The following is a 14582-nucleotide window of genomic DNA, read 5'->3' on the forward strand; positions in this document are numbered from 1 at the left end:
AAGTACCCAATCTCCTCCATGATAATAAGAATTCATCTTTGTAGACAAGGAAGTTACAGTAGCTCTAATCTATCCAAGCATTATATGAGAAATTAGTAGCTAAAATGGAGAACTGGATTAGTGCAAGACTGTAGAGTAACAAAATAACTAGCTAAATGGGAAATTATATGTTTGTGCAGAAATGAGAAGTATTAATTTATAGGGATACTAGTAAATTTCTCAGGAATCAGTGCTGGAATTTATCTGGATTTCATATTTTCATCAATATACTGCATAAAGTAGGTAATTTCTGTAACACAATCGCTAAGAATTGTCAAAGTATAAGAGGATCAGAAAATCCAGAGTAGTAGAAAAGGGATAATATATAACAGCATAAAGTGCAAGGAAATGCATTTTAAAAATACTAGCAAAACTTAATGCTATGAACAGGGAATTCATCACTTTAAAAAAATAGAGGAGTGAGTCATCAATGTGACTGTAAGATGCACCAGGAGAGAGATCTCTCAAAAAAAGATTTATTGAAACTAGAAAAAGGTCCTGAGAAAGACAACCATGATGATTAGTGGAAAGGTAGAAAATGTTTATGTAGGAGAAAAAGTTGACAGAATGTCTGATTTTGTTGATGGATACCAAGGAGGAAAAAGACATATCTAAGTAAATGACAATGGTGGCTTTGGGACACATGTATATAAACTAACCATGACTAGGCTTAGGAGAGAAATTAGAAAACAGTTAAGACAGACATCAGAAGAAGGACTCACACTCTAGAACATCCCTCCAGTGGAAGCTGTAATGACTATGGACAACAAGTTTTAAAATGAGATTTAGTAGTTAAATGGAATTACTTACCTAATTGTGTGGTTTCTTTCTAGCAGGGGGCTAAACTAGATAAACTGAAACTTCCTGAGACTGTGATCTATATGTTATGTTGACTGTTTCTTTTTTAATAATGCAAGAGAGAAACTGAATTCCTTCTAGAAGAATGGCATAATCTATATAAAGTCCTTGAATGCCTGCAGAATTTCTTTCTATCCTGTTCTTTACACATTATTTAATATGCTTGTGACTTCCAAGTATATTTTATCCTGACTTATTCAGAAAGACTCTATGTCTTTTGCAGTTAATTTGCAGAATTAAGCTACCTATATTAAGTAGCTCATATTACTCCTCATGGTGGTTTTCCTTCTGTCAATCAGTATGTTGCTCTAGTCACCAGCATTGTGAGGTTCTCTCTTCAGCCTTCTCCAATCTTACCTAATGAAAGCAATTTTATTTTATCTGCATATCTCAGCCACTTAATATTCTATATCTTCCCTGAACCGTTAGTGAATATATAAACCCTATGACAGTAGGGTACATCTCACTGTCAATCTTTTGTCCTGCTCTGAGGTGACCGTTTTATTCCTTCTCTTTTGGTTAATAAACTGAAATTAGAAGCAAGTTTTCAGTTAATATAACAATCATTTCACCGCTTGCTCTGGTCTCTGCTAATTGTAAGCTCAGGCAGTACCTCACATCTTACCTTTTGAGTGCTTAGTTTGCTCAGTAACCCTATAATAAGCATCCGATTAAAGGTTCTTGAACCTTGATCTGAAAAAGTTAAGGTGCAGCACAGGGTGCTGTGAATCCAGCAGAAAGACTGCAAGTGATAGAGCCATACATATAGCTGTTAATTTGCCTGTCTAACATTTAGACATTATTTACAGCATAGAAGCCTGGTACTCAGAATGCTATATCACATTTAGTTGGATTCTAGTAATTTCAAGCTTCATTTTCCAAACATAGGTTTTATTTCTGTATCAAGATGTAAAAGGATGAAAAAATACCATTGAGACTCTTCACTTGGAGCAGTTCTAAAACATGCAAAGGAGGACGCCAAAAAATGTGGAGATGGAGGGAAGCACATCAGAAACAAGGCCAGCATAGGAAATAACACACAGCTATTTGATATGAAATATATTAGACAATATATGTTGCTTTAGGGTGGTAATGTTAGTTTATTACATAGAATACACTGCTTCAAACAACAGAAATGTATCAGTTATTTACGGGGAAATATATCTGCCACTGGACTCCTAAAAAGAATTGAAGAGTGCTTCTAGGTTTCCTACCTGTACTGTAAATCCCTTTTGTTCCAGATCCAACTTCTGCTTCCCCTCCATGTGCCTTCTCTCCCACAGGGAGACAATCAAAGCCTCTGGGCCAAAAGGGATTTGTGTCAGCCTTTAATTAGGTCCCAGTCTGGATAACTAAAGGATCATGATCCAGGGCTTATTGCAGCATGTACATGCCAGTTAGTCTAGACACAGCCTCCAAGAGTACGAAATGGCCCAATTCTCATTCTCTAACTGAAAAATAGTACCTTCCTTCTTCAGGTATATCTCTGACTTCATTGACATTGAAGCAAGGTAGTATGCAGTGTTAGAGTTTAAAATCTAACCAAAAAAACTGAAATACTCTGCCTAATCACAATATACACTAAATATTTTCCAATTTTGTATTTAAAACCATTTACTGAAAATTGTAAACCATGTAAGTGCTTACTATGCACACATAACATTAAAAAATTCTGTAAACAGGTATCCAAAATAATTCTAATAACAGATTGAGAGATCCTGAAACATATTACAAATGCCTTGGATTCTCATAATACAACATAATTACAAAAAAAACCAAACAAAAAAGACATGGACCACCTTTAAAGTACAGAGGTTAAAGAAGAACACACAACTAAAACTTGTAGTGTATGTAGAACAATTTTAAGAGTAAGCGGTGCTGTCTCAGAAGGGAATATGGCAAGGGCAGTCAGGAAGTCCATTGACACACAGTCTCCCTTCTCAGTTCCTGTGGAATCCCAGCGGCAATAAATATGCTCCTTTTCTAGTATCCTCTGGGTAAAAGAGGAGAACTTCATTCGGGATCTGGATGATCCTATACACTGACTGAAAGGTCTCTCTACTCACATAAACATTCTGAAGTTGGCCTTTAAAAACTGAAATAGCAATTTGATAATGTTAATCTATATAAAATTAACATGACTTCTGTTTCCTACTTTTCATTGTATTACAACATTTGAATAGTATTTCCTACTTTTCATTTCAAATTAAACATATCAGTTGATTTTGTTCTGGAAAAAGAATTTCTACTGAAAGACAATTCTCAAATCCTTTCTCAAATGTCATGAAATACAGGAATCTTATCTTAGAACTCGGGTGGGTATTTCAAATTTCAGTTCTCTGTTCTAACAAGCAGTAGTTATTTACCTACAAATGAGATGGTTGGTATATAACTGAATATCTCTGAACAGGTAACATTTCAGGGAAAAACTGTTTTTTAACCAAGAAATCACTGTCTTAGAAGAACAGCTTTTATTCCTATGGTGGTTCCCATAAAAATCTAAGTAATTATCTGTATTTCAGCAAAGATACACAGTTGTGATTTATATTTATCTAGGTCTGGGCTGTATTCACATTGGGAGTTTTATTGGGTGTGGCATTCAGTGGTTTATTTTGTGATTTTTTTTTTCTGAAGATGTTTTCACTAATCTAATGTTATAGAAATGCCAAGATCTCTATTACAAGTCTTTCTCATTTTTACTGTTTCCATTGTCCATTGTACAAAAGCAAACTTCTTCCTCTGCTTCTTCTTCTCCTTCTGCTTCTTCCTCCGCTTCTTCTGCTTCTTCTTCTGCTTCTTCTTCTTCTGTAGGAGAGGCATCTTCATTTTTCAGATTTTCAGAGGCATTATGTCCAATGTTATGTAAAGAAGTGTCACACTTCAGAAATGCTTCAGAATGACGGGTTTCTGCTGGATCTGCCAACATGGGAGAAAATTTTTCTCCAACAATATGAATTAGGCTTATTCTTAGGGTTTGGCATATTTTTGGCTTTCTGTTGGGTAGCTCACTATTTGTGCCTATCACAAGATCGCCGGGTATGTGTTTGGATACATTATTTTGACAATTGCTGACTTCCACAGGTTTTATATTCATATCCTCTATAACATGTAGCTTCCCTAAACTGCTTGTGTCTTTCAGAGTTGAAGATGCAAGTATTCCAAAGTTACTAATAAAATCTAAGGTGTTATTGGCATAAAACCTATTAAAAATATTATTGGCAATCTTATTGATACAGTTATTCTTCAGAGTTACATGATTATTTTCATCTGTTATTAAATCTTCACCTGACCATTGTAAATGTTCACTTTTTTTGGCCAACAAACGTGGACCCAGCTGGTTCTCAATATCAGATGCCTTTTGGTAGGCATATCCTCTCTGTTCCTCATTAATTGGTGTTACTGTCACCATCAGTATTGGACAATGTTGGCCACATATAGCATGGAGTTTATCCAGAGAATCTTCTTCCTGAAGAGCACTTCTGTTAGCATTACTAACACCAGTTGGCTGAGACTGTATGGGTTCATCATTTAAAGGCTGTTCCAATGGATGCACCTTGTTATCAGGCAATCTAAATTCTACAGCTGTAAAGGCTGGAAAATTGGTATCAGCCTGTGTGGAAGTAGAACCTACCATGACTGATGGTTTGATCTTTTCCTTGTTTGCTGCAGGAAGGGAAGTGGTCTTACCATTGCAGCTAGGTTTGCTTTTTATACTTAAGTCATCCTGAAAGGGGTCTGAATCACTATTATGAGGTATATTGAAGTAGTTGCAAAAATTTTCAGAGGGCTTAGCCATGTCTTCAAGTTCTGAAGAAGAGATTTCATTGAGGACTGGGTACTGATTCAGATTGCCAAAGTGTGAGTATGGAACATCATCACTGTTGGTGTCAAGGACTGTGTCTGTTGATGTTGTATCCAAATTATCATACATTCCAATCCGTTCAGGTGGTGATCTTCTTATCAAATGATTTTCCTTGAGAAGCCATTTGCCTTTATCTATCAATATTCCTTCATCTTCGTTAGCTCGTACACTAGGTTGACAATGTTGCTTTGGAGATTCCCCTGAACGGTCATTAGTATAACTTGTCTCTTCTCTGTTAAGAGTAGGTTGTGGTGTTGGTAAAGAAGTATTTTGTCTTCTCGATATAGTGACGTCTTTGTTTAAGTTTACTGGAAATTCTTGTGATGGTAGTGAAGAATATGACAATTTCTCTGCAGAACAAGACCTAGGTTCTTGAGAAAAATAAATGGTTTTTTCCACCACTGCAGAGTGGAATTCTTCAGTATCCTTTTGAAATACTTTCGACATATAAGGAAATCCTTTGTGAAAGTCAGCCTTAAATGAAGCTTCCGTCTTGCCATAAAGTCGTTCAATAGTTCTTTTTACATAGCCAGTATTATAATGTTTTTCAAGTACTGCTTCCTCCCCGCTTTCATTGGTCAAATCACTGGATGCTCTAAAGTTATAATCACTCTCTTCAGTATCTGGTCGGTAATCTGACCAGTCTGAAGTACCAGGACTTTTTAAGCATTTTTTTAATTGAGAAGTGTCTGAACAGATTTTATTCTCCAGTTCTTCTACTTGCAATTTCTGTTCTCCTTCGCTCATATCACATTCTGTAATTTGTTTTGATTCATAACAAAATGATAATGGAGAGAGTGTAGATAGCCTCTCAGAGGTTTCTTCACAAGTTTCTGCATCTTCCTTGTCTTCCTGTACAGAATAATCCTCAGTATTATATTCTACAGAGGTTTCAGCAGCTAGTTTAACTTGATTATTTGGTTTTTTGTCACTACCTGCTGACTTTGGATCAACTTTCTCATCTTCACTTTTATCAGTAGTAAAATGTATAATATCTTTTTCACCTTCTAACTCGGAAGTATCCTGATCTAAAATACGATTTTTATCATTAGAAGTTAGACTATGAACTGTTGAGTTAGGTTCTACTGAAGTTTCTGACTCTTCATTAGTGAATGATGTATCAGTGTTTTTATCTTGAGATTTTTTATATAGGTTATCATCAGGTATTTCTTCATTTCTTTCAGGTGGCTCTATAGCTGATGCAAGGCTACAGGTATTTGAATTAGTATTGGCATATTGACCATCTAGCTGCGTTTTGGGAGCACTCAAGTCTAAAGTCTCTGTTTCTCTACAAAGATCTTTCTGTATATCAAAACAGCTTTCTAATTCACCAGCCAATTTTAGAGCTTCTTCAGAATTTACACTGTCCTTTGGAATACAAGGCTCAACTGAATTTTCATTTTCATGCAAATGTATACCATTATGAATTTCAGATATGGGCATATTCTCACGGCAAAGTGTGGAGTCCTGCTTTTTGAGTTCCTTCCCAAAGTGTAATAAGTTATTTTCTGTTGATTGTTGAAAATGTGAGAAGGCAGCCTTCAGTTCATCAACTTTTTCTATGACTGTAGTTTGTTTCAGAAATTGTAACTGTGTAAATATTTCAGAACAGCTACAGGTAGTTTTTTGCATATCATCTTTGATTGTCCCAATCAAACTGTCTCTCAGATTGAGTACAAGTAGCCAAGCTAGGAGGACATTGGAGGAAGAACCAAAAGCTGAAGGAGAAAGATCTGAAAGGCTGCAAGCTTTTCCTATACATCCACTATGTTCTTTCTGGAGACCAAGCAAAGTTGATTGTAGTTCATGCAGCAACATGCTAGACATGCAATTATTTTGAACATCAATTCCCATTTTCTCATTCACAATTGCACAATCAACTTGAACAGCAACTTCAGATTTTTTTCTTTGACATAGGTTGGTATCTTGAATATCAACTTCTGACATCTTTTTATCATTGTCATGTGTTTCACGAAACAAGTGTAGTTTATCATCATGATGAAATTCTGTCTTTAGTGAATACTTGGCTTCTTCTACTAAAGTTGTATTAGCATGAACCAAAGAGTTAGTCTGTTTTTCACCTGAATTTTTGGCTGATTCTTCTAAAGTTCCCAATTCACAAATAGGCTTTAATGTTTTTTTGGTTAGATTATGTTCAACCAGATGTTTTTTTCCAGTCACATGCACTTTATTTGCGATAAATCTTGTTTCTTTATCTATAGAAGCATCAGCATTTTCTTTAGGAAAATGACAGACATTGCTATTCTCTACATTCCCTTCTTTTTTATTTATAGGGGGTAAGACAGAATTTGGTAACAAGTTTTTCAGCCAAGTTTGGACATAGTTTTCAAGTGAATGCTCAGCAACCTCCTCTTGAAAATCCTCCTGTTTTAGAGCCTCTAGTGCAATGGCTCTCTCTGACATATTTAACTTATTTGCACCTTTACTTAGATTTTTCTTCATCCCCTTTTGCTTTTTCTCTTTCTTTGATGACGAATTTTCCAAAATATTCTTTTCCTTTTCTTTTTCAAAGTTAAGATTCTTTGGCACTTCTGACAATGGCTTTGAAATCACTGGTGAGTTAGGTGTCTGTTCAAAAGAATTGATTGTGACATGTGTGCCTTCTTTCTCAGTACTCAGTGTATCCTGACTGTGTTCAGATTCATTGTTTGCATCAACTGTCATTAGACCATCTTCACTCTTTGCAGATGAAATGATACTATTTTTTTTGCCTGACTTCAATTTTACCTTGGCCACCTTGTTATTACTTCTTGGTTTTTTATTAGATAATAATCCATTTAGTTCCATTGAATCCTGGTGATAGAACTCATCTTCAGGACATATGTTTTTGTCTGAATTGACAGACCCATCATTGTTTTTTACAAAAAATTCCATTCCTTTTTTCTGAGGCATTTCAGAATAATTATCCATAGCCTCTGTTGTGGAATCCTGTGTGGTTTTGTTTGTGATATGCATTCCTTCACTTTTAATTATCCCTGAAATTTCTTTATCTTTTTGATTTTCATATGTACCTTGCTCTAGAAAGTCAGATGATTTTCTCTTCTTCTTCTTTTTGGTGAGGGAAGATGGAGATTGGTTGTCATCAATGAGATGTGTTGCTGTCACAGATTCAGTCCTGATACTGATTTGATTCTCACTTTCAGTAACAGTAGGAAAGAATCCAATTGTTGGATTTATTTTCTCAGTAGGAGCTTTACTACAAGGAGGTACCGTCACCTTCATCTGGTTATGTCTGGAACAAGCTGAATGCACTGAATCTTGAGAAATAGGTAATAAATCAGCAGCTTTGCATTTTTTTTCTTCTTTTGACTGACATAATTCTGCATATCTAATGAAAGAACTCAGTGATCTTTTTATTTGTTTAATATCACATGACTCATGGATGTGGTCTGCTGAACTTGGCCTACCTGCCTGGTAAATTTTTGATGATGGTATGAAACCACTGATGTTAGCTTTACAGGTTGATACTAAACTACTACATGTACCTTGTTCCACAACTGATTTATCTAATATATTCTGTACTAATTCATCCTCGTCAGGAGCTTCCAATGTCTTCCTATTTGTGGCTTCTATTAAATCATTACTTTTGTGGCTTACTTTAAAAAGCATTTCTTCTTTTATATTCTCGGAAGAAAACTTTAATAAATCATTGTCACTCATCTCACTAAACTTTGGATTACTGACACTTGATTTTTTTCTGCTTGAATGAGCTACCATGCAATACTCAGATTTATTTTCTCCATTCTGTATTTCCTCACTGTAGGAAAACTGTCCTATTGTCTTCTCCTGAACCTCTTTGTCAGATACCAAGGTGACACTTTCAACTACTGCTTTCTTTTGTCTAACACGCCTTGGCCCAGGGGTGGGAGGCCTATAAAAGCGAGGCCTGATATTATCCTCAGGTACATTGCTTATGTCTAGATCTGCAGAACTGTTCTTCTTACAGATATTACAACCAGCAGTTTTTAAATCAAACTCTGATTCTTTCTCCGACACTTCTGCATTGGATTGCTGTAATGAGTCTCCCTCTTCTTTATTGTAGCTCTTCAAAAATGGAGTATCTTTTGGTTTTATATGTTCTGATACATTTACATTGGACAAGCAGTCTTCCGCACGCATTGCAGAATTGCAAATGGTGGCATTTTTGTCATGAGAAAGGCCATCACGACTTACAGTGGTTGTCCATTTAATGGTTTCTTCCTCTTTAATTTTGAATCGAACTTTCATTTCCACTGTGATACTGCCATCTTGATTAAGGTGAACAGATTTCTCAATGTCATCTTCATACTGTGCCACAGATAAGTGTTCACCAGTAATCGACTGATTTCCTCCTATACCATTATGACTGTCAGGAACATAGGAAGAATCTGAGTTGTTATCATTTGAGTTGTTATCATTGCTGGACCCTTTATCAGAAGAAACTGAGAATATCTGAGATCGTGAGCTAGAGCCCATTTCAGCTCTCGCTACCAATAGTTACATTGAAAGAACCCAAATTCATTCAGTAGGTGGAAAGCAGAGCAGACAAATATCATGCATAAGGATCCAGATGGTGAGACAGCAGACAGGCAGCAAAGGAAGAGAAAAGAAGGAGAAAAATTAGTACAAAAGAAGATAATAAAGTGTGTTTATTTTAACAGAGTATTAGAAAGTAAAGAGAAAAACATGGCTAATCTTGCTGTTCATTTTAAGAAGTTGTCAGAGAGGGAAATATAACCAATTTTTAATAAAGAATCAAGCATTTAACTACTTTTCCATTTAATTTTATTTTGCAATCGGTTCTTTCTAATGCCAGAGCTATAGTCTTATTTGAAGCTCCAAAGCCTAAAAAAATACTAAATGCTCTCATTTTATACTCAGTTGGGAGCTGAGGTTGCCTTGAACCTTTCAAGGGATTCACAGGCCCTCACTTGTTTGGGGTTCAAGCTACCAACTTTACTTCTTCTTCATGCCTTAGCGATCATTAATATATCATTTCCTGTTAGTTCTTACAGTTAGTGCTAAAATGTGTCAGTCAAGGTGAACATATGTATTCCTGGGCTTAATCCAACAATCATCTACAGCATATGAGTAATTACTGTGAGTAGTGTCACTGACACGTGAATAAAGGGTTCAGATCCAATCCCTTGGACTGACCTTTATAGAGAAGTAAACATTGAAGCACTTGAACTTCTTATAAGATCTGAATTTAAATCATGACATTCTGAGATACATTTTACGCTACAGTACTGTAGACAATGGCACAAAACTCAGTAAAGCCAATGAGAATACTTTCAGACTTCAATGAATTTTGAGTATGGCCCAATATGTGTTTGCATACACATTAAATATTCCCAAAATATGTTTTGATTACTCTGTAATAACTTGGCTTTTAAAAAAAATTGTATCTCATCTCTCTCTAGCAGTTGTCACTGAAGAGGTGAGAGATAAAAGAACAAGAGATAAAAATAAAGTTTTGCTGTCTTCCAAGAAATTCTGCATGTGCGAGGGAAACAGGGCACATACACCCACACAAAGACATCCACAACTGCTACTGATACCTAAATATATAGGAGCCACCATTTAATAGAAAGGTTTCACTTGCAGAAAGGTATTTTAACACATGTAATATTAACTTATCTACATTGCTGGAATTTAAGCATTTTTTTTTTGCTCAAGTGAGTCACAAATGGTCTCATATCAAGACTTTCACAGTTAACATATTACTATTGAAGATATGTGTCTATAATTTCAGGCAGAGTGCCTTGCAAGTTTTCCAAGCATATGCTTTACCATGAACTGAATCAGAAATAGAAGTTTGTACTAACTCCTCTAACACAGACCAGACCTTATGCTTCCCAAAGTAAAAATCTCACCTTCTCTATCTCAGAAAATGGAACAAAGTGCCTGAAATTTGGTTTTTCAAGCTCTCACATTATGAATGATGTCTCCTACACAGGATACTTTTGAATTTCTCAGGTTAAAGACAAAAACAGGGTTGTTTCTCTCTCTCTCTCTCTCTGTAATTGCTGTTAACTAAGGATTAGAAGAGGGAGCTTATCAGATTCTCAGCTACTCACATTTTCTACCGTTGCAAGGCTCAATCTCTGGCTCAAAGCAAAATTTGGGTAGGATCTTTTGTTTCTGCAGAACTTTCATTCTCAAAATGTTCCTATTCATTCTCTCTTGACCCTTTAGTTATGCTCTGCAAACAGCTCTCAAGCTGTGCAAGTCAAAGAACATGAAGGTTGAGAAAAACTAAAATGAATAGTTTGGTGGGGACATAATAAACTGCGAGGGATGTGGAAGAAACTCCTTCAAGTAAATGGAAGCCAAATGTCGTACGTATCAATGATGTGCTCCATGACACAGTCAAGATTACCATGGAAAGTCTCAGTACAGAAACAATTACAGTGTTTCCTGGGCTCTCCAGTACAGCATGCAGCTGTATCAAGAGTACAAGGTATCTCTGAATTAAACAAGTTTCCCCCTAGGCAGAAACTGCCCTACAGGATGCTCTAATGCCAAGGATTCCCACACGACCTAAAGCTCTGGTACTGCAGCATTTTGTTTCCCTCAACCTCAGGCTATTCAGTTAGCCTGGCTTCTCTCCAAGAGCTCCTCATGTTCTTGATCATCCACTGGCCACTTCACTCTCTTACTGACCTTGTCAGTGGCACAACTCCATGAGTAATCAAACAGAAAGTACATATTTGTGGATCTTTTCCCAAACTTACCCAAAAAACATATGTCGCAGCTATCAGGATATAGGAAAGCATGACACTCTGTTTAGACAAAAGCAACTTCAAAAACATGATGAATTTGTGAGTGTATGGGTGCTATAATGTTTTTCCTATTTATGTGGAGCATGGGACATGGGAAAAAGTGAAAGACATGACAATGACAAGTCAAACTTCCACTTGCTAAGTTCTGAAAACTGCACAAAAGTTTTGCTCAAAATTCAGTCAGTTAAGAGCCTGAAGTAGCCTGTGGTTTCTCTTTTACCACTGCCGTTATTAACTGTGACACCAAAAAACGAATAACAATGACAATCAAGGGCATTAAAATAAAATATAGTTTTGCATCCATGTTCTAAATAAGCCTGTTTGTTTGAAAGAAAATATGCATACTAGCTGAGTACTTAGCAGAAACTTACATTTTAAAAAGAACATTAACACTTTGATCTTTCTTATGCTTATAGAGGAGTCAGAGCCAATATAAACAGATTCAACTGGCCTTTTTGAATATCCTTGATCCTAGTAAGATTGTCATGGTTTATGTCTTAAGCTGAGAGAGATAAACCAATTAATAAAATACAAATTAATTCAAAGAACTTACTATTTTCACTTTCAGACTTGGCATTTGCTTTTGGGTACACACGATTTGCAATTCCAAGCAATTTAGCAGGCCGTGAATACCCAAGAAAATCATAATTGCTTGGTTTAAAAGGCTCTCTCCCCGCTGCGACTAAAGCTCCAGAACACAATATCAAGGCCTGAAGATTAGGAACCTGGAAAAAAAAAGTAACATTAAATTCTCTGCCTTAGTAACCACAAAAAATAATGTAAAAGAGATTTATCCCTTTCATGCTTTAATATCTTCACTTCTTAGTCTCTACATTAGTTTGCAGCAGGCTATTAAATATGTATCACAGCACGGAATTAATTTTTCAATTCCTATAAGGCAATTCCTGTCTCTGTGAGTGTATGTCTTGTTGTACAAATATATTAGAAAAAGATTTCAAGAAGCAAGTTGGATCCAGATCAAAATTTTCTTATAATTTGTTTGCGTATGTAATTTTGTTTCATCGTTGCACAGTGACTGTTCATAGCCATGAAATAAGAATACGCATTTGGACGTAGGTATACATATGAACACATATTTGGAGGAAGAAAGGGGAAATTCAGAACACACCACAAGGAGTTGACCTGTACTGCCACAGAGGAACAGGACAGAATCACAGAACAATATACGCTGGAAAAGACCTCTGGAGGTCATGTAGTCTAACCCTCTGCTCAAAGCAGGTCTGACTGGATCAAGGTGCTCAGAGCCTTGTCTAGCAGTTTTGAATTTATGTTCCAAAATATATTGCAAGATAAGGCTTACGAACCGCACTTCACTGACTTATAAGTGATACGGACAGTTTCCTAACCTAATACAGAATTTCACCAAATGGAGGGTAAACACAAGATTTCCCTTGAACTCTTGGAGCTCTGCATGGAACTCTCTTTCTACATACCTATTAGGTATAATCACAAGTGCTTTTCTGTGGTTAAACAACACACAGATAAAACACCAAGTGAGATAAAATTATATAAAAGAGCATGTGAGATGAAAATCAGGATTATTAGTGCTGCATCATCTGGGTTTACAGGTACAGAATGTGGCCCATGGTTTGAAAACTATGACAGACAATCAGGTTCCAAGTCATTAATGGCAAACCACTCTGCATTTGTCTAATGATAAAATATGTGTGGCTATTAGATGCTACTTATCGTATTTTTAAAACATTAAAAATCACAGATAAACAGCATTAAGACTAAAGGAAGCTTCTGTGTAAATGGGTAAACATATAGAATTGCGAGCATGCCTGAAAGAGGCCTAAGTAAGAAAAAGAAAAGATTTTTTTCATGATTACTTAAAATAAAATGTCCTCACTTGCTTCTCTCTGATTGCAAGAGATCATTTCCTATATTTCCTCCAAGCTAGTAGCCTTTCTGAAGGGGAAAAGGCATAGAAGGGAAACAGCTGAAATTCAGCACATCAGATCTTACATCAGGCCAGTGTCTCAAGCTTATAATTGATAAAATCACCTTTTTAGTCAAAAATAATCTAGAAACAATCATAGAAAAAATGTCAGTACTCGTCTTTATTCTCACCTTTCTGCCATCAGTGGTATATAGTTTCACGACTGGATATTGCATTAACTCACTCATATAATCCAGAAAGGCCTCAAAGGTTTGTGTATTTTTCTTTCCCAGAACTATGGTGCGCCTGAGTCTTACATCCCCATTTTTGAAAACAAGCATCTTTTTGGGAGTTGTTATTTTTCTTTCTCGGTGGCCAAATCCATCTTCATTCTCCCTTGCTAATTGCACAGCTCGACGACGAGCGCTGACAGGCCTACTGATCTGCCAGGGCAGTGGCTTTTTGCTAGCCTGTTCCAGATTGATGGGCTTCATTTTCCTCTGATGGGAGCAAATATAAGATTTTCCATCTTCAAGATCCTCCAAATTGGTGATGCTGTGTCTCCCTTTTGGTGTACTAATATTCCTTACTCCAAAAGGTAATGGGACCCGTTTGGATAAACTATCCAGCAAGGCATCAAATGTTTTGTAAGACCGGTCATTAATGACCATTTTGATTCCATTAAACTGAGGATCTCCACTTTTATAGAAACAGATCCGTTTTGCCACAACAGGTTCAGTAACATTGAAGTGGCGCGTGGATAAACTCCGTTCACTCTCGGAGGAGTTTGGCTGATTCACTGAGTAACTAGTTGAAGGTGTTTCACTCATTTTGACAGCAATCTGGAAGAAAGAGGAGATGGATGTAAAACTTTTCTTATGACTAGTAATAATATGGTCTTCATTTTGAAAGGTGCAGAAAGAGAATTTATAAGAAACCAACAGCAGAAAGTTGTGCCAAAAATCATTGGATTTAAATGGATCCAAGCTGTTATCTCTAAATTCCACAAAGACTCCGGTACTGTCAGATTAAGTTAGCATAACTCTACTTGCAAATATTCCCAAAACTCTCCAATGTAATTTCAAATCTCTTATCATTTTGGTACAAGAGACCTTTCCTTGGAAGTAGGTACTTT

At 36.2% G+C, this 14582-nt stretch overlaps 1 protein-coding gene across 1 annotated transcript in view; it reads right to left on the bottom strand.

Moving 5' to 3' along the window:
• Positions 1-14277, bottom strand: part of LOC127029913 (oxygen-regulated protein 1-like) — a 31368-nt gene extending 17091 nt beyond the window's left edge. The window contains exons 1-6 of the mRNA XM_050915732.1: positions 13639-14277; positions 12098-12269; positions 3680-9246; positions 3579-3634; positions 2112-2197; positions 1523-1590 (exon numbers count right to left, since the gene is read on the bottom strand). Coding sequence (XP_050771689.1) covers positions 1523-1590; positions 2112-2197; positions 3579-3634; positions 3680-9246; positions 12098-12269; positions 13639-14277 — 6588 coding nt within the window. The remainder of the gene's footprint in view (positions 1-1522; positions 1591-2111; positions 2198-3578; positions 3635-3679; positions 9247-12097; positions 12270-13638) is intronic.
• Between the last annotated feature and the right edge of the window lie 305 nt (positions 14278-14582).

Source organism: Gymnogyps californianus, chromosome 2, assembly GCF_018139145.2.
Source record: "Gymnogyps californianus isolate 813 chromosome 2, ASM1813914v2, whole genome shotgun sequence".
NCBI classification, from domain to species: Eukaryota; Metazoa; Chordata; class Aves; order Accipitriformes; family Cathartidae; genus Gymnogyps; species Gymnogyps californianus.